We start from the raw sequence: 24,421 nt of genomic DNA on the forward strand, positions 1-24,421 counted from the left end.
TGACCACAGTGTGCTCTACCCAGGGGCTAAACTGGACTTGCTATCCCTTTTTATTTAAGAGTTTCACTGTAACTGTGCTAGCAATAGCTGACACTGGCACGACAACAACGACGCTAACTTCTCACAGGAATAGCAAAAATACAACACCAAGAGAATTAATTAACACCGGAATCACTAAACAGACCCGAAATATTTAATCATAAGCATGTTAAATGTGTTTAAGCGTGAACTTTTCCTTTAAGACCAAGCACAATTCGAATATCTAAAAAAGAAAATCTCTCAGAAGACTAATGTAACTACATTACACCCTGACCAAATATAAGACCAGTTAGCTCATTGTTTTGATCAAAAATGACGAAATGTTGTGCTCTGTATTTAATATAAGGTACTTGGTGCACGTTAAAGCAGTACATAACAAAGATTTACTGCAATTATTTGCTTGGAAAAAAACAGCCTCGTGCTACGATTTCACCTAGCACGAGGCACAACGGAAGATAAAGCCCGGCGTCGCCATCTTGCGGCTACATTCAGATTCGCCACTGGTTTTCCATTGCTATAGAGACGCCTGAGTGAAGGGGCTGAGTTGCAAATGGTTCCTTAGTTCGCACAGAAGAACACTACGTAGTGTGCAAAACAATGAGCACGTACTGACTACTTAGTGCCCTTGTGTTCGTTTGGCGCCAATTTGAGATCCAGCGTAAAAAGTGAAGAAATCCGTTGAGGTAACGGTAGATGTAGAGAATAAGCTTGTTAGCATTTTTTTTAGCTCGTCTGAGGACATTGTGTTTTGTTTTGTTTTTTTCAGGAGAGTTTGAGTAAGTTTTTATTGAGAAAATTATTTGTGCTCATTTGTAAGTATTAGGTCAAAACTGCAGTAATGCTCCGAAAAAGAGTTTGGAGAGATGCAGTAAGTAGGCATCAGGACGAGTCCCTCAACACCACCATGTCCGTGAATGAACTTGGGCCAACTGGGTTCCTTATTAATGAAGATGGAGAATCTGAAAGCTATAAAGTGAGATTTTTAAAAAAATAAATAAATAAATAATCTGGTAACTGTTCGTCAGTTCAGGTGTTTTTGTTCAGGTGTTTCTGGGTGATCCTCATACCTGCACTTGTGGAACCTTCCAGAAAGAGAAGGACCTCTGCAAACACATCTGCTGGTACGGTGTAAATCATCACACCGGGCCATGGTCCAGTCGAAAAGCTTTGTCACAGGTTACTCGTGTTCAGAGATGAGTTCAAAAGTTGATTTAAATGATGCGTGTAGGTCATCACATTACAGTCTTCTGTGACAGACATTTATCAGGCATAACATTATGACCACCTGCCTTTTGCTGCCAAAACAGCCGTCATCATCATGCACTGTGTATTCTGACCTCTTTCTATCAGAACCAGCATTAACTTCTTCAGCAGTTTGAGCAACAGTAGCTCGTCTGTTTGATTGGATCACACGGTCCAGCCTTCACTCCCCAGTGAGCCTTGACCCTGTCGCCGGTTCACCACTGTTCCTTCCTTGGACCACTTTTGATAGATACTGACCACTGCAGACCAGGAACACCCCACAAGAGCTGCAGTTTTGGAGATGCTCTGATCCAGTGGTCTATCCGCCATCACAATTTGGCCCTTTTGGTCAAACTCACTCAAATCCTTACGCTTGTCCATTTTTCCTGCTTCTAACATCAACTTTGAGGACAAAATGTTGACTTGCTGCCTAATATATCCCACCCACTAACAGGTGCCATGATGAGGAGATCATCAGACTTATTCACGTCACCGGACAGTGGTCATAATGTTATGTCTGATTGGTCTATCAGGATAGGTCTATCTGAAGCGGATCTTCTTCGTCTCTTTTGTCGTGTCTCTGACCAGACGTGCTGAGAGTATGCTATCACGCTAAAACAAGCAACGCAACAGAGAAACACTAGCAAGTTTATATCCTGATGATGTCACAGCCGTTTTTCATTCTCTACTGTGTTGTTGACATTTTACACGTTTTGAAATCTGATGCTTGCCGTCAGTTTGTTAAGAATCCTGTGTGTCGTGACGCATATCGTGTATCGTACACATCGCAGAAAGATACGTTTAGCACCATGCTAGCTGTCGTATTATAGCTTATAGACCAGTGTTCCTTGGACACGCCCACAGCGAGTCTGACCAGAACACATGACTTACTAAAGGTAATATAATAAGTTATGTGTAGTAAGAAGTTTCCAGAGAAGCACAGAGACTCACCCGTGCCACAGAATTCTTTCTAGCACACAAAGCTTTCCATGATGCATCACAAGAGATTAATTCAGTGATTCATTTCATCTTTGCAGGCTTTTGATGCGCAAGTTTCAGCTGCCAAGAAATCATGAATGTGAGTTTTCACCATTAAACGGTCCATGTTTTGTTTTCTGTTTTTTTTCTATTTATTTTGTTTATAACCACTGATCTCTCTTACATGTCCTCTTGTCCAGATTGTTTCCAGCCAGGTCTTGGAGAGAGACAGATCCTGGAGTTGCTCGAGCATCCGTACAAGATGGCCAGTGCCCCATCGGCCCCTGAAGATGACGGTACGGTCCGGCAGAAAGGCGTTAGCGATGACGATATCTGTCCCATCTGTCAAGAAGAGCTGATTAGGAAAAGACTTCCAGTGGTATATTGCAGGTTCGTCCAAGGGTCTGACCAATGTATCGATTGACCAATAACTAATCATTTGGAATTTGTTTATTATGAGTTTGTTTTTTTATTTTTAATTTAATTGTTATTAAAAGTAATACGATGTGATATTTCTCATCTCTCAATAAATATATGCAAAGATCTCGTTTCACATCCACACGTCACCGCTTAGGCAATGGTTTATGCCGGTTTTGTCATCGTATAGGTTTGGATGCGGAAACAACGTTCACATCTCCTGCATGAAAGTGTGGGCTGACCATCAGAGCAGGTCCAAGAAACAAGAATCTTCCATTAATAAGTAACGTCCACTGATTTGTATCCTTAGAATAAACAGTAATATGGGTGTCATCACTATAATTATAAACAAGACCTTGATTACAGAATATCTATGCAAAGAACAACATGCACTTTATGTGGATAACATAGTGCTCATGACAGAATTCCAGTGGTGTAACTTCGGCCTATCGACCTTTGAAGTGTCAACACTATTAAAGCTCACCTGTCCAGGTTCTTTAGATGAAGCCATCACGATTAGACAGTGTTGCAGACTCCATCATTTGCTCAGAGGATTTATAAAATGTCGAGACTGACTCCTGAGGCAGCATATTCCATTACTTGTTTAATCTTCTATGTAATGAAGTGAAATCTGCGTTCCCACTGCAGGTGCACCGTGTGCAGTTATTACCACCTGTGTGGGAAATGCTTTAAGAGAAGCTGTCATCCTCAACACAGCTTTGCAGTGAGAAGGGTGAGTTTCTATTTTCGCTATCCACCAAACAAGGGTTTGGTCTTGTTATTTTTCCCCTCCATCTTTTCTAACTGACACCTATGTGGATTAAATATGATTCTACAGAAAAGAAATCAGTCATGGCAACTAATGGTGGAAAGCAAGAAAAGCTTAGCTGACAATCAAGAGATGTGCACCAAGTAAGCTGAGGTCTGTCATATAATCAAAACATATATATATATATATATATATATATATACATAAAATCTAATTGCTTGAATATATTTAATGGAAACTGCCCATTCTGTGTTACAGCACTAACACTGGTGTCATGTCACAAGTGGTTCCAGAGCATGTTTTGAAGATTTTCCCAGAAAAGCACGTTCTCCCAGGATCTCGACTTCTGGAACCAGGAATGCAGTGTCGCCTTTGCTTTCAGAGCTTCCGTGTGGGTCAGCAGGTTAAAATTCTCCCCTGTCAACACAAGGTAACTGTGTACTTTGAGGTTTGTCAATCGTCTGAGAACACCAAAATGAAAACAGATACCAAACCAGGATATCCTTTCTCTCCCTGGCACTGCAGTTTCATTCTGACTGTATCAAGATGTGGTTAAAACAGTCTATCTGCTGCCCCGTGGACTGGCATGTCATCTACAACCCTCTCACGTGGAGAGGTGATGACAATAAGCCGATCTGTACATCAACTCGTACAAGCCGTGCCCAGATCATCCTTACTCATCAACCATCCATCGTCCAGCGCACCCGGGCCCTCGGCATCGACAGCACACAGAGTGCAACGCCCAATTCCCGTGAATCTAGCTCCCTGCAGAGGTGCTTATCTTTGGAACAAGCTCCAGTCTTGGTGGCTAGAAAGAAAATGAGTGTAAAGATATACTGTCTAAGTCTGTCTGTGTCTTTTCTGGTTAGGAGGATGGAAGGGTCTTGGAGAACCCAATAGAGCTTGAATGTGGTTTTCAGCAACCATGACAATTAATCCCAACTCTCTGTTCGTGGGCGGAACATACCATTGAGGTCAGAGAGCGATGGTGCGGGTGTAGGAGCATGGTCCAGCAGTGATAATCAAATCAATCTTGACTTGCAGCCAACAAGCATACCTAGCAGTGGTACACAAGGAAGGAGCTAATAGTGTGTTTTTCCTTCCTTTGTTACATTTTACATTTACATTTTAAGAAATCTTGAAATGCGATTGAAATAAACCACTTAAGCTATTCCATCTAACACTGGCTAGTTCCTTTATTGATGTGCACAAAAACTGCAAATCACAAACTGGTCAGCAAAGCATTGAAGAAATGAGAGAACTTCCCCATTTGAAGTGGTCAGTAATTTACATAAATGACACACAGTACAACGTGAAAATCGACTAGACGCTATCTACAAAAGAACAGAAAATTATTTTCAGTCATGCAGAACTATTTTTATCAGCATTATACCAAAATCGATTTGCCTGCCAAACCCCAGATCATGTTCCTCTGCTACATGGCAACAAGCTTCCTGTTTGTTGAAAAATGTAAAATTAAGCAGTCTGTTGGTCAGTAAATGATATCGTCCACCAAAACATTTATGCACAAACAATCATGATTGACAGCTGTTAAATAATATCATGGTGATGTGTTTGGGGCTAAAGCTTTGGTAAAACAAAACCTAGGGGCAAAATTCTGCTGTTTGTTGCTACATTCTCTAACACAAAACCTAAATTAAATACAGCATGCACATATGAGGAATTTAAACAACAAACTTTAAGTGCGAGGCAAAAAAAGGCCTTTTTAAATCAGATTAGTTCTTATTTTTTTCCCGAATGCCAGAAAAAAAGATCATGTACAGGTTATATACTTGACATTCCTTTTTCCTATCTCAGAATTCCAGATGACAAATTTTTACAGGATTTTGTTATTATCATTATTATTGGCACTCTGGTGGCAGTTCTTGCTAACTTCTCATATCTACACCTGAATTTACAATAAAAAGGAAGCGATCATCCCGTTCCAAACATTCCCTTGAGTATTCATACTTGTTATCAGTCTAAAAATAGCTTTGTACATACAGGCATTGTGCTCACAGTGGAAAAAAAATGGAACTGAATACATGGTATTGCAATGCACTCTTGTAAACATAAGACTTTGTACAAACACGACACTGACTGTGAGATGTGAAGCTGTGGTGTAGGAACAATGAATTGGTGTCATGGATGGGCAGTTAGCTGGATGCAGAAAACTTGCAAACACCACAGAAATTCACTTTAAGAAAGCTATACTCCAATGGTTTAGACAGGTCATCCTTGTGTGGCATCTCTCCCGAAAAGTACAATAAGGCAGGTTGATGAAAACCAGGAATATCTGGCCGTCACCAAAGCAGAGCACACACACTATATTAGGCACACACCTAACGTTTTGTTTGCGCTCTTTCCTCCCTCACATGTCGAGTTGCTTTCTTATCAGGCCTCTTATCCCGTACCTTGCGTAGTCTCCTGGGTGGTGGAGTGGATCTGGACTCGCTGGATGTGTCACCAGCATCTTGATCCTCTGGGATGTTTGGGATAGCTGCACTGCTGCCCTCCAGTGTGTTCCTCAGAGATGTGTCTTCAGGACTTCCGATTTCGCTGCTGCTCAAGTCTTGTTCCTCGTGGCCACGGCCCCTTGCTACTTTGGGCATGTTGGTGATCGAAGGTCCTTCCTGATCGCTCTTTCGTACCAACTGCTGAAGCTCGTTCATATCCACCCCAGAGTCCAGGCTGGTGTCATTGCTGCTTCCTGGCCGGTGCCTTCCTTGGAGTTCGATTACGGAATGGCGTACCTGGGCCGCTGGTTTACCATCCAAAGATACAAACCATGCCCGAGGAGGCAGAGGAGAAGGCTTGACTTTGGAAAGCTCCAGCAGGGTCTGCTCAGATATTCCTTGTAGCTCACCATGGAAAGTACCCATTCCAGCCGCCTCGTTCAGGGTTCCCGGGACAGAGACGGACTCGAGCAAGTGGCTATAGCGGCCCCAGATTCCTGGGTTGGCAGTGGAGTTCTGTGGGCCTTCTAGCGCAGGCTGCACATTGTTGTCTTGTTGTGGGACTTTTGGCAGTGTCTGAGTGAAACTGTCTTTCAGGTTTCGCTCAGTCTGTGCTCCGTGCTCCATGCCGTTCCGGGGAAAGGTGGCGCACCGGCTTCCAGTGGACTCGGTCTGTCCCGGGGCAGGGAAATGCTCCGGAGCTTGGACAATGGCCACAGGCTGGTTATAGATGTGGAACAGCTTATCTCGATATGTTGAATTTTCTCCAGGAGCTTGCCAAGGGGTGCCCTTGTCAGACATCTCTCTAAGCTTTGCTACTTCATCGCTGTTAACATACAAGTTTGGTACAGTAACTCTGAGGTTCTCTAGGCCTGCAGTTCCAATGTTCTCGTACAGGTTCCCCGCTGGTCGGCAGACGTTATCGACGTAGATGTTATAGTTGGTTTGATGTCGCGGAGACGCTGATACGCCTGCACCTCTCGCAGCCACTGAGTAAGACCTATCTCCGTTATGGTCTCCATTATTGTACAAGGGCTCATGGACTTCATCTGAGCTGGTAGAAGTGGTTTGGTCTTTCTTGATGATTGACAGTCTAGTGGAGATCCATCGTTTTCTTTCAGTCTCATGGCTCAACTCTCTGCAAAGCAAATGAGGGAAAAAACATCATTTGGCGAGCCTTTTAGCGTTAGTCCAGATAAGATGAATGTTAGCCTAAATCATTGAGACGTCTTACCTGCAGTGACATAAAATCACAGATAAAAATCCAATGATGATCACAAGAGTCCCACCCAAGATGCCCATAAGAAGGTATGTATGGTATGAGATGAATTCCATCGAAGTTGCATGTCCTGTGTAGCCTAGATTTTCAGACAGAAATCCAGTTACACTTCAGGCCTTGTTCACATAATCATTAAGTGATGAACACAGATTATGGATGCCTTGGATATTTCTGCTTCAAAGCACAACATGAATGGGTCATGGACTATATGGAAATTAATGTGTCTTAGTATTAGAGTAAACTTAAACTAGATAGCACACACACACACAGGTATGTTCACTAAAGTAACATTCTTTTATTACTTTGCTACCTGGAAAGTTAAAAACTGTTTAAATATTGTTTTTCCATATTGTTATAGTTGAAATATTTGGGATATTTTATTGAGTTAAACAGTGGTCCAGCAGTTGAACAGGGGTTAGGTTACTGGGCAACTGATTGGTGGTCATGGGTTCAAGTTCCAGTATAACCAAGCTGCCACTATTGGACCTTTTGAGCAAGACCTTTATTCCCAATGACCCAGTTAATCCAGATCAGTTAATAAAAAGCCTCCTGAAAGGTTGGGAGATTATGTAAATCATGGAGTAGATCAGATTATCAGAAAAACAACATTATGGCAATGTCTTCCAGATCAGCAAACAAGCCAGTTGTTACTTTATTGAGACATAAATTGCATACACTGTGTGTGTGTGTGTGTCATCTGGGAATACATACCATTAGATGTTGGAGATGGTGCTGCAATCCAGTTTCCAAGGTGAGGAGCCACATAGGTCCAGACCAGACCATTTCTCTCCATCCGAACAGAGCCGATACCTTTGTTCACCCACGTACCTGGATCGAAAAGAACATGGTAAAAAAATTTAAAGTAGCCTCGTTGAGCTTAGGGCTGTGTTATCAAGTATTTGGAAATATCGAGCATCAAGAAACAAGGAGAATGAATATTATATTTTCTCTGAATGTTCCTCACCAACCTGTGGTCATGTCAAAGCTCCAGGCAGGCAGGGAGTCGGAGGCTCGGAGATGGCTGTGGTATGGTAAAGGTACGGTGAGCTGGATTGGCCCTTTGATGTCAATCTCTTTCCCATTGGAGAGCAGTTGAGCACTCAGCACTGCCACAGGGCTCAATTTCATGCTCCTGTATCCTGAAAGTTCAGCAAAGTGCAGCGTAATTCATAAATGCCAAGACAGTAGTAAATGTTTGCTGTGATATGTTCATTTATATTGATTCTGGTCTTTGGTGTGGTAGTGAGGGAAGAATAACACAGTGTGACCAGACAGTGGAACCCGAGGTACAGCACAGCACCAGAGCTGCATGTGATATAGATGTTCACGTTAATGTATGGCATCCATAGATCAGCAGACCTGACACACTGTGTTCAAATCAATTAATCAATAAAACATGGAGCTCATACGACAGATAGATGTAGTGATGATTAATGACTTGCCCTGGCCATGTGTGAATTCATTAAACACATGAGTATATGATCAAGTATTCAAGCAGAAGTGTTCGCCCAAGGTACTTTCCAAATTGATGAATGGCCAGCTCTCCATAATATCATAACACATATTTGTTCTGTAAGTAACATCTGGCCTGAAGGAGTTCAGAATATCAGGGATTGCTGTCTCTGTGGTAATTAACATTTATTCACGAGTGCGCTGCAGCTCTACAGCTCTGTACCTCCTTTGCTGTTGAAGACCCCCATGCTACAGAAATGACCATCTTTCTCTGGAGGCGGAGCTGGAACTGTCAGGTACGCAGTCACTGCGGAGATAGTAGTGTTCTCTGGGAGCAAGAAGAGGCTCTTGGGGAACTGGACAATGGGTTGTGATGACACGTCTGCAGAAGAAATCATACAGTAAATGATAGTATAGCTAAAGTTGTTGTTCTTTCAGCTGCTCCCTGTTTAGGGTCGCCTGTTTAGGAGCTCATTTGCTCCACATGATTCCTGCCCAGGAATCGGACCCGCTTCACGGCAATGAGAGAGCAGGATCCTGCCGCTGGACCACTAGGAGGCTTTTGTATAGCTAAAGTGTCAAATTAAATTTATAACACAGCGTTTAGTGTGATAGGTTTTACTATTTCTTCAATATTATATACTGTTGAGATATTTATATACTGGTGCATAATTTTATACGTTAGGCCTCTATTTCCCCCCCATTTGGTTAACAAACTGACAACAAATTTAACACGTACTGTATCTCTTAGTTACCTCTACTCCATTTCTATTTACTTTTTTATCTGGTTAAAATAAAGAACACCCCACATATTTCTAAGAGATGTCTCAGAAATGCACAGATTTAGCATGTGTGCTCACCAGATGTTTTTCGAGTTATCAATACAGTATCTTCAAAGAGCCAGATGTTGCCTTGGGTTTGTGGGACCAGGGACATCGTAACAGCAGAAAATACTGAAAAATAATAAACACTTCATAAACACTTTCTGACCAGTCAGAATCCAGACTTCAACAGCGCTGTGGCAGAACATGTTTTAAAAATAATATCCCTGATATTTTCAACAGAGAAAAGAATTTCTGAAGGTAAGAGAAGGATGTATGCACTAGACTCACTGGGCATCTTGGTGGTCTTCCAGGGCAGCTGAGTGGGCATGTAGGCCTCCATGCTGGCCACCAGAGTGAGGGTGACCCCCAGTTGGTAGGGTACGGTCAGAAGCACTTCTCCATTTTCCTCAGTTTGGCTAGACTGTAGCAGAGATCCATTGACAAACACCCGGACAGCGGCGCCACTCAGGTACCGCTGACTGGATGCATCCTTCACCCACACCTTCAGCGTCAGAGATGCGAACGGCTCTAGAGGCGAGAGCAGAGGTAGGAACATTTTCAGTTTAGTGTGAGTTTTGGTTGGTCTGGGAATCGCTGCAAATTACTCATTGTGTCTTGTTCATTCCTTACTGTTTAATTAAAGAGAAAAGAATACAAAACTTTAAAGCATTCAAGTATTTCATGCCTATTTGTCATTGTCTTTTGTTTATTAATGACGCCCGGTATCCCGCTTTAACCTTAGCATCACCATGAAATAATAATGAGAAAGAGACCCACGTCTCCACCAGAGACGCTTAAAAATAGATCAAAGTGGCAACTGTGTGCATCATACATGAGCACCAAGGAAGCAGAAAGTCAAAATGTGCATCGATTTTATTCTTACTGTTCATTCTTTCAACTGCGTAACTATTTATCAAGCAAATAAATAATTTAAATAAATAAATAAATAATTTATTCAAATACTGTAGCTAAGATATTTAAAACAATGCTTAAAGCCAGACATTTGGTAAATAATCAACACATTCTGACCAATCAGATTCCAGAATTCAACAGCGGCGTAACAATATAATAAATGTGAGATACACTGTATTGTAGTCTTTTACTTTGTTTTGACTGTTTTATGTAGTCTGTAGCTGTCCTGCAAGATATCCCATCATCTAACTCCATCCTCCTTTTAGATGTTTGTCAGAGAACGTAGCGGCGCTCTCTCTGGATTTGAATAAAAAAATCATCTCTCACACTGACAGAACGTTGTCCGGTCGCAGTGGCACTAAACTGGTCACGTTATACATATGACCTGTGAATAAAGATTCTGTACCAGAATGTGATGATTATTATATAATGAAAATTATAAAGATTATATGATGAAGATCCTAGACCTACGATTACAAAAAAATTTAAATATACTGGGTGCAGCAAAGGTTTGCAGATCTTCACCTGGAAGGAATGAAATACGTTCACGTTTTCATAACAGTAAATAAACTCCACGAACAGAGCGGTCGCCTTCAAAACCAGAAAAAGTCTTGCCATCGCCAATATCGTATATGCAGCTGACCCATAAGTTTCATCTTGTCCTACTCCATCCTCTTATTAGGGGATTTAAGATGTCGGTGGTTGTCTACATCACATTGTACACTATATATATAAGTTTTGGGACACCCCTCCAAAATCACTGAATTCAGGTGTTGTTTTTCAGGGGTTGGGCTCGGCCCCTTAGTTCCAGGAACTCTTAATGCTTCAGCTTCATACCAAGATATTTTGGACAGTTTTCATGCTTCCAACTTTGGGGGTGACCCCTTCCTGTTCCAACATGATTGCACACCAGTGATCAAAGCAAGGTCCATAAAGACATGGATGAGAGAGTTTGTTGTGGAGTCCTGAACACCTTTGGGATGAATTAGAGCAGAGACTGTGAGCCAGGCCAAAACTGGGATGTCTGCTTTACATGTGGAGTTGTCCCGCCCTTTGCAGCTATAACAGCTTCAACTCTTCTGGGAAGGCTTTCCACAAGGTTTAGGAGTGTGTTTATGGGAATTTTTTGACCATTCCACTAGAAGCACATTTGTGAGGTCAGGCACTGATGTTGGACGAGAAGGTCTGGCTCACAGTCTCCGCTCTAAATCATCCCAAAGGTGTTCTATGGGGTTGAGGTCAGGACTCTGTAAAGTTCCTCCACACCAAACTCACTCATCCATGTCTTTATGGACCTTGCTTTGGTCACTGGTGTGCAGTCATGTTGGAACAAGAAGAGGTCATCCCCAAACTGTTCCCACAAAGCATGAAATTGTCCAAAATGTCTCGGTATGAAGCTGAAGCATTAAGAGTTCCTTTCACTGGAACTAAGGGGCCGAGCCCAACCCCTGAAGAACAACACCTGAACTCAATGAGTTCAGGTTACGTTATAAGACCGATCTTAACTACTGAACCAAAAGTGATCCTTTATGATGTGTAGCAACAAAGTCATGCAACTCACGAGTGAAGAATTGTAGCCTGTAACAAATGTGACAAATTTATTTATATAATTTAGTGCAAAAATCTAGAGCTGCATATTATAAGTTAATTTAAAGAAGCCTGGGAAAAAGAAGACGTCTGAAGCACGCACACTTTTATTAAAAGAAGTGTTGACCTCCCCTAGAGAAATACTGTGGAATGCACGTGTGAAATGAGTTATGCAGTATCTGCTACTGTGCACGGATGGAAATGTGCATCATGAATACTGAAGCCGACACGAACGCAGACATGAAACCTGACCCGATACGTTACCGTAAACAAAATCAGTCCATCACGCTCTCAGTCTTTTATCTGTCAAAGAACCTGCATTTATTGATTTGCGCGCTTTCTTCAATGAAAACAACACAACGCACGCGCTGTATTTTGATAAAGAGGTGATGAGAGGATGCGCGAGAGGGGAGAAAAAAAGTGTGTGTGGGGGGGGGGGGGACAGGCCATGATGATGAGCACGAGCCTGGTGTGATTACAGCATGTTATTGTTACCCGCAGGCGCGGTCGCCGTCTCCTCCCGACGTCCTTTGCGCGAAGGCGTCTCCGCATTGTGCTCGAGACCCCTCAGCTCCGCGGCCTCGGTGAGCGCGAGCGCGACGGTGAGCAGCAGCGGCAGCAGCAGCAGGTACGCGGCGGGATGCGGCATGGCGAGAGAGACATCACTGATTCCTCCAGCGCCACGTTTCCTTTCTCTTGTTGTGTATTCTTTTGTTTGTTTGTTTTTCTTCTTCTTCTTCTTTTTCTCCACCCTCCCCTTCCCCGGTCACGTCGTGGTGTTGAACATCACGGTCAAGGCGCACGGAGGATGCGGGGAGGCAACGCGTCACTGTGGTCCACTGTTACGTCATCGCGCCATCTGCCGGCCAATCATGCCGCGAGTTTGGGGTTGCCAGATTGATGTGTAATGCTCTCTAGCTCAGTAAGGGTTTCAGCATTACATCATCATCAGCAGCATCACCATGAGCACAACATAATTTTATTGATAGACAATAAAGTGGTTACTGGGTGAAGGTGTGAACATCACTGTTCCGGTGGTGGACCTCGAGTGAACATGTATGCTTAAACAACCTTTGAGGGTTCCAGCTTGTTGAAGCTCTGTTGTGTTTTACATAAAATCTTTGAAGGGAAAAACTACAAAGTCATTTAGAGAAGTTCTCTGCTTTTTTGCAGCCAGGCATCACTTTAAGTGTAAATTACATTTACAGGTTTATTTTAGAATAGCTATCTACACTATATTGCCAAAAGTATTGGGACACCCCTGTAAATCATTGAGTTCAGGGGTTGTTTTTCAGGGGTTGGGCTCGGCCCCTTAGTGCCAGTGAAAGGAACTCTTAATGCTTCAGCTTCATACCGAGACATTTTTCGACATTTTCATGCTCTTTGTGGGAACAGTTTGGGGATGACCCCTTCCTGTTCCAACATGACTGCTCACCAGTGCACAAAGCAAGGTCCATAAAGACATGGATGAGTGAGTTTGGTGTGGAGGAACTTGACTGACCTGCACAGTCCTGACCTCAGCCGCATAGAACACCTTTGGGATGAATTAGAGTCATTCCAAAAATGTCTTGGTATGCAGCTGAAGCATTAAGAGTTCCTTTCACTGGAACTAAGGGGCCGAGCCCAACCCCTGAAAAACTACATTTGAATTCAGTGATTTGGAGAGGTGTCCCAATACTTTTGGCAATATAGTGTAGAAATTTGATAGCCATGAAATTCTAAAACATGTTCTTAGACCCAAGTTTTATATCAATAAAGCCTACATTTTCTGGTACTAAGGTGAGGAGCAAAACAGGATAGTAACTAGAACAGCTTGATTAAAAATCCATTTTATATATAAGGATAAAACTTTTCTTAGCACTTTACACTCATCCAGCTCTCAAATCAGGCCACAACAATAACAACTACTCTCCAGCTTGAACTACATCTTATGAAGTTTGTGAACACCTGATCCTTCACACCCCATATGTGATTCTTGCCCAAAAGTTTGAAGCACAGTTGTATAAAATGGCTTTGTATGCTGCAGCATTACCTTTTTATTTACATGACAATTTCCTTTCACTGAAAATCTGTTCAAGCATGACAATGCCCCTCAAAGTCCCACAAGCTCAATGGGGTCTTGTGCACACAGCCCTGGCATTAACCCATCACTAATACTCTTGAGGCTAAATGAATAATACACATCAGCACAGCCACACTCCAAACACCTACTGGAGATGAGTGGAGCTTATTAGAACAGCAAGGGAGAATAAATCTGGATTAGGATGGATGTTCATCAAGCACATAGGAGTGTGATGGTGACATACTTTTGGTTCACACTTGGTTGTTTCCTTCCTGTGCCTAAAAATGAACACAAACGATTTTCTGGTAGACCCACTGACCAGAGGTCAAACCTTGAGAATTCTCAGTGGTGTACACGAGGCACTACATCGTCCCAATTCAAGCTCCTTGTGAAAGAAAGCAGCAGAATGCGTGTGATGTACCTCCGTACATCAAAAAACTTTTATTGTAATAATCAAGAAAAGTGTGTGAGCAGGACAAATTACATTTCTTAAAAAGCAACATTGAGACAATGGAACAGCAGACCATGCACTCATACACTTCGATCCAAACTCGCTTCAAAGCAAAACCCTTCATCACAAACAAAAAAGAAATTAAAAGGGATTTTATTCATTTTTATTTATTTTTTTCCAACCATCTTTGATATTAAATTTCAGTTCATCACCTTATACAACACCTACAGATTTCAGTTTAGCTTTGCCTTGCTAACCGTTAGCCACAGCCTCCATCGCTTTGCTACACCCCAGCCTTTGTGCCTTAAAGTCCTTCACTTTCTGCTTGATAAAGCTTTATATAATGTGCTCAGCAAATTTCAGAAGAAAAATCTAAAAAATGAATATTCAACTCAATCAAAAATCCTAAGGGGAGGTGAGACACACACACACCCACCCACCCACCCACCCCTGAGACGGGTGTATCTGCATATTGTGAAAGCCCTCCTTTAGGGCTGCAGACAGTATATATATATATATATATATATTTGTTTTTTTCCTTTTTGTACGGCATCGTCTCCAGGCCCGTCGGAGACCGATCCGTATTCCTTGGTTCTGATTAAAACTCCTCCTCTTCTTCTTCCTCGTCCTCTAGGTCACCGAAGTCGATGGATGGTCTGCTGTTCTGCGCATCATCTTCGTCAGATTCGGCGTAGGAGTCTGGGAGACGGTAAGATGCAATTAAATTCATTTCATTAGAAACTTTTAGAAGAACCTCAAAGTACAAACTCAAACAGGCATGCAAGTAATATGAAATAGAAACATCTAGCATCTATCCAGGTTCACAGCATGACCAAAACACTCATAGCGTGTTATTGGATACTGGAATCGAACTGTTTGGCTGCAAATCACATAATCGCAGATTTAGCAAAGCTTTCCGAAAGAGGCGTCTAGTTTATCTAGCATTTATGCAAGAAGTCTCAAAAAACAGACGAGTGTGCACTTGAAATTTTTTGCCTTCTTTAATTGTTTAAAGCGTTTTTTTTTAATGAATAAACACTATAATGGTTGACAAACTGCTGTGGTATAAGACAGGGTTCCCCAACCTTTTTTGGTCCTTGCACCGGTTCATTACTGGACAATTTTTCCACGGGAGCTCCTTTGATAGGGGTGGCTCTGTAGTGACATTTGTTTTTGGGTCATTTTAGTGTGCGGACTTACTGATGTATGGAAAAATCCATGACTGCGGGAATATTTTTAAATAAGTTACATATAAAAAATTTTACATATATAACAAAATAAAGTTTGTTTCTTTGTGGCCAGGTTATAGGGGTGGTGGTGGTGGATCAAGTTGTTAAGGCTCTGGGCCATTGACTGGAAGATCGGGGAGGTTCAAGCCCCAGCACTGCCAAAATGCTACCGTTGGACCTCTGAGCTAGGCCCCCAACCCCCCTTGCTCCAGGGGCACTGCATCAAGGCTGACCCTGTGCTCTGACCCCAACCCAAGGATGGGATATGCAAAAAAAAGAATTTCCACTGTGCAGTAATGTGTGCGACATAAAAGGTACCAAATGATCCGGTACCAGTCCGTGGCCTGGTGGTTGGGGACCCCTGGTATAAGAGGAATCATATTCCTACATCAGCCGTGTGGTGAAACAGTACTTACCCCCAAAATCTACTGAGGTCTATTAAGTACCAAATGTATGAAAAAAGAAAGGAAAGGAAATCTGTGCGAAAAAAACGTACTTTCAAGATTGTCCATGTGTTCGTGAAGAGTTCTCGCCAAGTTGAAAAACTGAGCGAGAGAGGAGGAGAACAAGACTTTGATTTGGAGAACATTATTCATATTTCTATTGTACAGTAACAGGAGGTGTGCCAAGTGTCTCTAGGAGCAGAAGAAAAGGTTCTCACCCCGGCTTCGTTGACCGCGCCCAGCACGTCAGAGAACCTCTGCTCACACAGATGCAGCAGCACCACCAGGTAAAGGCCACAGCTGATGAACTCGTACTCCGACTACAAACACAGTCAATATCGTTAACACTTGGGAGGATTTACCATTTACGAGCTCAGTGTACACACACACACGAATGGCGTGTTTGAAGCAGCGCTCCTCTTACCCGCTCATGAGACCTGTACAGCTCGTTAATGTCAAAGTTCTCAATGTTCAGGTGCAGCTTCTCTTTGCACAGCTCACAGGTAGTGATGGCTTCCAGGGTTGAGCCTGCAGAGACACACGAGTTACAGATATTAGAGAAATAATAAAAAAAATTTAAAAAAAACAAACAAAACAACTACAAAACCATCCCACCATATGAACTGAAAAGAAGGAAGATGATGAAAGGTAAATGAAGAGGATGAACAATGAAGAGAAAAAAAGAAAAGAAGTACAGAGAGTGGGAGGGGAAAAAAAGGAAGAGGATGCAGCAAGGCACAAAAGACAGAAACAAGGTAGGAAACCAGAGAGAGAGAGAGAGAGAGAGACAGAGCACGAGCGAGCATGTGAGTGAGCGAGAGCGAGACAGTGTGTGTGTGGTTGTGTGTGAGAGAGAAAGAGAGCATGTGTGCGAGAGTGTGAGCATGTGTGAGAGAGAGAGGCAGAACATTAGAGACAAAACGGGGGGGGGGCAACTAACAGAAATAAACAAAAAAAAAACGAGAACAAAGAAATAATGAAAAAAGAAGAACAAAGAAAGTAGCAAGAGATAAAAAAAAAAAGGACATACAATAGAAGAAGAGAAAGGTCAAAAGGGAAACAAGCCACAGAGGAAAGAAAAAAAAAAAAAAGATGAGAAGGTGCAGAGAAAGAAAACAGATGCAGAGATAAACTGCAGGAGGAGTGTTGGTGTAGTGCCTCTCAAGCTCGAGTAACAGAATCCATTACAGAAATAAAGAGTCTGGGGTGACCCATGCTTGGACCCCAGTTAATAGTAAACAGTAATTGTTAAATAGTAAATAGGGGTGTTAGGGGAAAAAAAAGAACAAATGAAGTGATAAAAGGACAAACATGTACACATGGTTGAGAAAAAGAAAGGGAAAGATTTGTGGAAAAGTTGAACCAGCAGGCATTTTTGAGAACTTGTGCAACACTTATTTCCCAGCAGTCGTGCAATTTTCTAGTTGCTCAATTCGCCGTAATGGCAACGAACTCGTGTCTCCTGACCGCAAGACCCTTGTCAGATGAAAAGGTTGTGTATTAATCTGTTAAATCTATAAAGATATAAGAGGCACGGAGGACCTGAGCTGATTTTGGAGCGAAGCCACTTCTTGATGCAGTCCTGGTGAACGTACTGCAGGCTGCCTGTACACCGGCACGGCTCGATGAGAGGGTTCAAGCTCGAGGTCTCTCCCATCTGACAGATCCTGCACAGATCACCCTCGTCTTCATCCGAATCCTCCAGCAGCAGGCTACCGAAGGGGGGTGGGGGTGGGGGGGCAAAGAGGTTAACAAGTTAGCTGAAATAAGGACAATGACATGGAATGAAATGTTAACACCTGCTTGAGCTCTTTGAAAAGAACGAAATATAGAAATGACCTCTATACTGACTTTTACTGAAGTGTAGTGCCAAAGGATGATGGGCCACAAGCATAAAAAGTTTTTTTTTTTTTTTTTTTACAGGGTTTTGCAATGTACCGGTCATTTCAGCTTTATAAGACATTTTTACCTCATGCACTACAGTTACTATAAAATGACTTTGGATCAGATACTGCCCATGATTCCCCATGTTTAACATTCTGACCTCTCCTGAATCTTCCGAAGTCTCTCCGGATCTCTAGAAGGGGCAGGTTTCTCTTTCTCTTGTGCCTCGGCCTGATTCTGTCCATCCACCGCTGCGTCCAATCCTATAATCACATTCTGGGGCATGCGGAACAGAGGTCCGGTCATCACCCGAGTGACGGCAGGGCTCCGCCCAGGCATACGTGCGGCTTCCTGCAAGAGGGAGGAGAGTCCGGAGGCTCTGGTCGGAGGAGCGGCGGCCGCGCCCTCCGACACATCGTCCTCTTCCTCCTCTTCGTCCTCCTCCACGTCTTCTTCCTGACTGGAGGTTTTCCTGCTACCATCAGGGCTGCTAAGAGGGACGTGCACAGACGAGTGGGCGTCCATGCGAGCGGTCTCGTCTCGTCCCTCTCTTCTGCGGCGGGAGAACAGTGGGTTGCAGCGATTCCAGCTGAGCCAGGAGCTCCTCAGCTCCGTCTCAGAGTTCTCTCTCTCTCTGGCTGCTAGTGGAGGTTCAGACGGGGGTGCTTCCTCGGGCCCAGAGTCAAAGGATCTCGAGGCTGAAGTGGAACCGGAGGCAGAGCTCGACTCCTGACTGGAGCGTCTAGAAAAGAGGCGGGACAACAGGCGGCGGGTCGTGCTTCTGCTGTCCGAGTCGCTGCCCTCGGAAGTGGGGTTTGGCACTGGTGCAGGGTTGGACAGAGGTGGGCTAGAGCTGCGTGCAGATAAAGGTGTGTAAGGGGGCGAGCTCCAAGAGGAGAGGGAAAACGGTTCGGACAGGCTGGAGGAGTTTCGCGTCGAGTCTCTGGAGAGACGTGGACTCGGCTGATAGTCGGAAACCAGCCTTTGTGAGGATGGGACAAAGTCGGAAGAAAGACGGCGGCTGGAGGAGGAGCTGTTCTCCCTGCGGGATGAGGAATACAGGCTCTCTTTGGGTCGAGCTCCCTGGGCGTAGGTGGAGGTCACACGCTCTGGGCGGTCTAAAACACAAAGCATGATGGGAATTAAACACTGCCGTAAGACAGGCCGAGAAGTTTAAACCTGACTGGCTTCACCTCATCACCCAAGCTAAAGCTATACGCACACAGTGAGGAGGTCAGTGGTGTTGGCCGGTAGCTGGCCTCTCCCAGACCAGACAGGCCCGAGTCCGTCCTCTTCTCTATATCTCTACGAGCCCACAGATCGTCGGATGAAGAAGAGGAGGATGAAGAGGACCGGGACAGAGGGCTAAGGCTGGATGTCCACAAAGAATCTAAAACACAAGGGCATTTCAAAATACATCAATACATTTTTCATTTATACCACAGCACTGTTAAATCCTCAAAATCTGATAGGAAAATCATCACACACACTCACCATGTTGAGTTTTATTGCTTTTAAGTATGATTCTGAAATTACCACATTAGTTAAAGTGAAATATGAAAATTAGCTAGTGTAAGAATACCTGACATGCCTCCCATGTTTGAGTAGGTGTTGCTGGCTGTAGACGTAGACGGGGTTCTGCTGTATGCTGATCTACTCGTGTACGACAGCTTGGCTCTTTTGGATTCGTCGTCTTGAGTTGAACTGAGGAGACTGGAGTATGAACCTAATCCTCTCCCGGTCTCGACCTGAACAAAAACAAACAAAGATAAAAAAAAAAAAAGAATCACCCAAAGCAACAAGGATTTGAATGCAATGAGGTTGAAGGCTCTAAGAAGCTACTGAATAAACATTCAGCGAGTAAACAAACTAGGTTTTGCATTTACATGTTTACTTCTTCCTCCGTAAGATGACTCCATCCACGGGCGTTCGCACAGCATGGATGTAGAGGAAGAAGAGGTGGAGGAGGAAGACGACGACAGGGACGTGGACATCTTCCATCTGGAGTGGCAGCTTTCTGATGAGCTGTAATCCCTGCTGGATCCCGGAATACAGGGGCTCTGAAACACGGCAAGACTGTAACCATGAGCGAAAGGAAACCTCCAAACAGGAAGGAGTTTCAGGGCTTCTACAGGATTTTTAGCATTAGCCAGCTAAAATACTAAATTCTGGCAAAATAAGAAGCAGGCTATTTTGAAAAAGAAAAATAGTAGGAATAGGAAACGTGCCTTAAATAGAACTTAAACGAGCTGGCATGGCGCTCTCCTGCTGTAATAAAAAAATATTTCTGGTAGCATCCCGAGCGGTCCGTGTTGCAATGATGATGATTAACACAGAGGTGCCGTGGGAACATGTGACACACCAAGGACACCAAGTTCAAAGACAGTTCATGCAAATGACAAAAATAGCTGGCAGGTGTTCGCTTGGTCTCGGTGGCAAAGGGAGCAAGCAAATAGCACCGTGATCTGGAATTAGCTTTGCCCTGAACACACTGCTTTTTTGCTGTTGTTCTAATGACAGTCATCTCCGGTTCCTCTTACACTCAACCCTACAGCAGTATGACATCTCATCTGACGTGTGTTAATCCACCCCACACACGCTCGACAATTCAAGTTCAAGCAAACAAAGGTGTTTACAGGCTCATCATGACAAGCTAGGTCTTAAAGAGTCATGGTGTTTTCGCGTGTGGGCCTCGGCACACCAGCAGGTTTTAAAAACAGCCCGTAACCTTATCTAGTGAAGAGCTCATCGCCAAGCCAGCATAAGAGCCAGAGATCCTAGCCTGGACTGGACTGCCATCCAAACTGCCCTACCTTCTGAATGTGGACAAACATTATATTGGTTTGCATTGAGGAGTTTAGACTCGATTTATGCAGAAAGCCTGAAAAATGCAGTGATGCTTTGTAAAAACAGAAAATTTGTTTTTATTAACGCAACAACAGCATAGTAATGTTGCTAGTATGCTAATTAGAAAATGTTCATTCCAACCACTGGAATGCATTTTTGTTCACAGCGAAGTGAATAAACAGGAGCAGAGAGAATCATATGTGGGCGGAGGTTTAATAAGTACACGCTCCATTTGTTCGTTAATGACCATTCTTGTTTTCTATTGGATCACAGGAATTCAAAGATTCACCTAGATGCAAAGAGGAAGTGACCACTACCAGAAACACACCTGTCTAACTTCAGTCTGGAAAAGCTGCCAGCATGATTTGTTTTCATGGCACCGCTTTTTGTCCTACAGGTACCCAGAAGAACTAGTACCTGGTAGTCTGAGTCTAGCTTTCCCACGGCACCCCGGCTGAAGCGCTCGCTCCCTCTGCCATAGAGCCGGCCTGCGCTGAGGGCGGACGACGAGGACGAGAAGGACGGCGGCGATGAGAGAGAAGAGGAGCTGGAGACCGTGAACGGCAGCCGGCGAGGCTTCGAATCCATTGTTGAGGAGCACTGTAAGGGGAAAAAAAAAAGAGAAGATTATATGACTGTTAAAGAATTTATCCTGTAATCAGACTTTTTTCCACTTTAATGTTACCCACAATGCCATGCTGATAAATATATTGCGAGAAGGATTAACCCTTACTTCATCTCTGCATAAAGAAAACACACGATGCAGCGACGCTTTAGTGCTTAAGCCCTTCTCCTCTTCTGCTCAAACAGATCAGCTTTCAGACCTTCACCGTTTATATTAATACCATCGTCAACGGCATCATCGTCTCTTAGCCCTCCATCTAGTAGAGCCCAGTTTCTGACGCAACCCATATAGCTGCATTGCATTCTGGGATTCGGAGTGAAAAGTAAAGCGCTTGATCTTTTGTTTTTACAGCACCACCATCACAGATATTTCAATATGGAAATATTGAACATGCTCAGCCAGCAAACTTTCACAACACAACCTTGCAAAAAAAATTTCAGTTTACAGCCGGTATGCACTGACGAATTTCTTTTTTTTCTTTTCAAATTGAGACCCGATTAGAATCATAACATCTTCCCTGGCCCTTAAAGCTGCACAGGTTATTTTTCCCCCTCTGCTGACCACAACTACCCCACCATCAGCCACTCTATAAATATCCCGCTATCAAAATAGCACACTCCTGCAGGTTAAACTTCGACGCTGCCAGGTTTTCAACTTGCAGCTTCCAAAACACAAAGGCTGCTGACTCCGATTTAAACCGTCACGCTGTCGGAAATCAGAAACCTTTGTCTAATGACCACGCCGAGGAGACGAAAACTCGGCCTTCGAGAACTTTCTGGAAGCAGCAGAGCCAAGCGCTGGGTGTTGGAAACTATTCAAGGCTATGTTTAGACTCAGAGTCAGTCTGTGAAAGTACTCAGATTAAACACGAGTTCCAGCCAATTAAGGGTTTGTTAATCCTAGATATACAAGCTGCACAACACATAAAGCTTAAAACTGTGATATGAAGTAGTGCATCAACTGGACTCGAGGCCATGATGGTCTAAATGCTGTCCAGATTATTTTAAAGTGCAGTAAAACATACAGCGTAGTCCACTTTATCAGACCACTGTGGGGATCCGAATGCATTCGTCTGTTTCCTGCCATCTCTCCAAACATCCAATCACCGTTCATTATTCCCAGCACCCAATCAATGGTCACTATTGTTCCGAATAACCAATCACTGATCATCTCCGTTTATGTACACGTCTTTGTCCTTGACTTTATTCTTAGTGACATTTACAGTAATAAAAGAGAGTTATTCTATCCGTAACCATTTCATGAGAGTTTTCCAACTCTCGACATCCAAGGCTTCGTTTCGACTCGGCTCTTAATAGAGAACTGCTGGTCTGTGGTGGCGTGACGCCACGGCAGAGCTGTCCAGTTCTCTGATCCGACTGTTCTGATGAATTTTACATGGCTGCGCATGACCAGTTAACATAAATGAGCTCCAACACGTCATCAAAAACACACAATAGTTCAAATACTGCGCTTATCTATCATCTACGGAAGGAGTCTCCACTCGCCATGTCCGTCGTCTCATTTCGACATCTTAGTTGCAGTCACAAGTCCCGATCTGGACGTGTTCAGAGAATCATCCTGCTTCTCATGCAGCATGTTTTGATATGCAAATAACCATGGATATTAATTAATATGCAAAACAAGGGCGTGACGTCACGCTCAGGCGACATTTTGAGACTGTATTAGATACTTTCCTGTGAAAACATGACATGAATCATTCACACCAGGGTGTGAAACGTTATAAAAGGCTTGATCTCACATCACACCACACACACACACACACACTCTTCCGTGTCAAAAAAACAAAACATCACCCAGTCCTTCTCGTGTAACTTGAGCTGCAAACTTTTTAAAGTCATGAAGATGAATTAAACACGAAGATCTCCATCTCAACAACCTGTTTCCTTTTCATCTTTATACCTTTAGTGCGGTCAGTGAGTGTGTGTCCTTCACAAAATGTCTCTCATTCTGTCTGGCCTGTTCATGTGTACAGGGGAAAAAATAAAAACCGGCCTGATTTCAGACGCCACTTGTAAGCAATGCATACGACATTTATGCTCTATTATTTAAAAAAAAGTTGAAAACAAAAAGCTGACAGTAATCTGATGTAAAGTAAATTCGCTATTTCGTCATGCATGAAGTGAGACAGGGCCTGAAACGATAACCGAGCTAAAACACACGGTAAAATCTCACACAAGCTCCGTAGTTAAGATAAGTAGTCACACAACCGCGTATATATTTCAATAAAAAAATCGATTTAATTACCAATGCATTTTCTTGTATATAACACGAATTAAAAATGTGTAAAAAGCAGACAAAACTCCAGGCCCGTGCATTTCTTCCGTTAGCAAGCTAACAGCTAGCTAGCCTGCTAATAACTCTGTCCACTTTGTTTACAGGAGGAAAAAAACAGCGGACAAAACAAGCAACATGTAACTAAAATCTTCTCAGGCGTTTCACCAACACGTTTTACTCGTGAAATCGTGTTTGGATGAGCGCGTCGCTAACAATTTTAGACCGAAATCCGTGCAGCAGAAAGCAGAAAGTGTCTCACCTCTGATTTCCCGTCTTTTCTCATCACTAATGGCGCTCCGTGTGTTGATATAGGCGAGGTCACGTGACCTGCGCAGGGGCTCCTTTTAGGAAACAAGGCAACAACGCCATCTTGTCGACGGATGATTGACAGGCGGCACGGCCAATCGGAGAGAGTGAGAAAAAAAAAGGCACGTGCCCCGCCCACATGTCACTCCACCGTTCAGTCAGATTTTGCCCGAATTTTGACGCCGAATAAAAGTTGAACGCAATGACGTCATCAGTAAACACCGTAAATGAACAAGTTTAAGACTTACAAACCAGATTTTAAAAGTCATTTTAAAAGGTTAAATGCTAGGAGGTGTTAAAAAATAGTTCCACCGGAAGAAAAAT

The 24,421-nt window shown here is 43.3% G+C and overlaps 3 protein-coding genes across 6 annotated transcripts; 1 reads left to right on the forward strand and 2 right to left on the reverse strand.

Annotated features, from left to right (window-relative positions):
- The first annotated feature begins 815 nt into the window (after positions 1-815).
- Positions 816-4,545, forward strand: zswim2 (zinc finger, SWIM-type containing 2). Its single transcript, XM_058403291.1, is given in 9 exon segments — positions 816-1,012; positions 1,084-1,160; positions 2,319-2,359; positions 2,460-2,649; positions 2,867-2,959; positions 3,325-3,409; positions 3,515-3,588; positions 3,704-3,875; positions 3,971-4,545. Coding segments are annotated over 9 exon segments (1,428 nt in total). The 5' UTR covers positions 816-877; the 3' UTR covers positions 4,532-4,545.
- Positions 4,546-4,630: 85 nt separating this feature from the next.
- fam171b (family with sequence similarity 171 member B) lies at positions 4,631-12,784 on the reverse strand. The gene is made up of 8 exons (XM_058402214.1): positions 12,451-12,784; positions 9,745-9,984; positions 9,493-9,585; positions 8,856-9,014; positions 8,149-8,319; positions 7,892-8,008; positions 7,136-7,259; positions 4,631-7,039 (listed from the first exon to the last, which is right to left on the reverse strand). Exons 1-8 carry the CDS (start codon positions 12,602-12,604, stop codon positions 5,788-5,790), a joined length of 2,310 nt encoding a protein of 769 aa, XP_058258197.1. The 5' UTR covers positions 12,605-12,784; the 3' UTR covers positions 4,631-5,787.
- Positions 12,785-14,424: 1,640 nt separating this feature from the next.
- marchf7 (membrane-associated ring finger (C3HC4) 7) lies at positions 14,425-24,188 on the reverse strand. Of its 4 annotated transcripts, none has more exons than XM_058403321.1 (11): positions 24,051-24,188; positions 21,289-21,471; positions 19,911-20,084; positions 19,616-19,772; positions 19,247-19,414; positions 18,185-19,142; positions 17,683-17,852; positions 16,565-16,668; positions 16,359-16,460; positions 16,194-16,242; positions 14,425-15,167 (listed from the first exon to the last, which is right to left on the reverse strand). In XM_058403321.1, exons 1-11 carry the CDS (start codon positions 24,072-24,074, stop codon positions 15,067-15,069), a joined length of 2,190 nt encoding a protein of 729 aa, XP_058259304.1. In that variant the 5' UTR covers positions 24,075-24,188; the 3' UTR covers positions 14,425-15,066. The 4 variants fall into 4 exon arrangements, with proteins under 4 accessions (XP_058259304.1, XP_058259303.1, XP_058259305.1 ...); XM_058403320.1 differs by having other exon boundaries at positions 19,607-19,772; XM_058403322.1 differs by lacking the exon at positions 24,051-24,188 and adding an exon at positions 21,605-21,811 and having other exon boundaries at positions 19,607-19,772.
- Positions 24,189-24,421: the final 233 nt, after the last annotated feature.

The sequence above is a fragment of the Hemibagrus wyckioides genome, linkage group LG11 (assembly GCF_019097595.1).
Source record: "Hemibagrus wyckioides isolate EC202008001 linkage group LG11, SWU_Hwy_1.0, whole genome shotgun sequence".
In the NCBI taxonomy this organism is placed as follows: domain Eukaryota; kingdom Metazoa; phylum Chordata; class Actinopteri; order Siluriformes; family Bagridae; genus Hemibagrus; species Hemibagrus wyckioides.

What these genes read in the sequence shown, in the direction of transcription:
- fam171b (XM_058402214.1), bottom strand. Translation starts at nt 12,604, where the DNA reads ATGCCGCATCCCGCCGCGTACCTGCTGCTGCTGCCGCTGCTGCTCACC. An exon ending in GACGGCGACCGCGCCTGCGG is followed by an intron (nt 9,985 to 12,450) that starts GTAACAATAACA and finishes TCTCGCCTCTAG; the next exon opens with AGCCGTTCGCATCTCTGACG. An exon ending in GTGATTTTATGTCACTGCAG is followed by an intron (nt 7,040 to 7,135) that starts GTAAGACGTCTC and finishes TTTGCTTTGCAG; the next exon opens with AGAGTTGAGCCATGAGACTG.
- marchf7 (XM_058403320.1), bottom strand. Translation starts at nt 24,074, where the DNA reads ATGAGAAAAGACGGGAAATCAGAG. An exon ending in GAAAAGACGGGAAATCAGAG is followed by an intron (nt 21,472 to 24,050) that starts GTGAGACACTTT and finishes TTCCCCTTACAG; the next exon opens with TGCTCCTCAACAATGGATTC. An exon ending in ACACATGGACAATCTTGAAA is followed by an intron (nt 15,168 to 16,193) that starts GTACGTTTTTTT and finishes ACCGTCTCCCAG; the next exon opens with ACTCCTACGCCGAATCTGAC.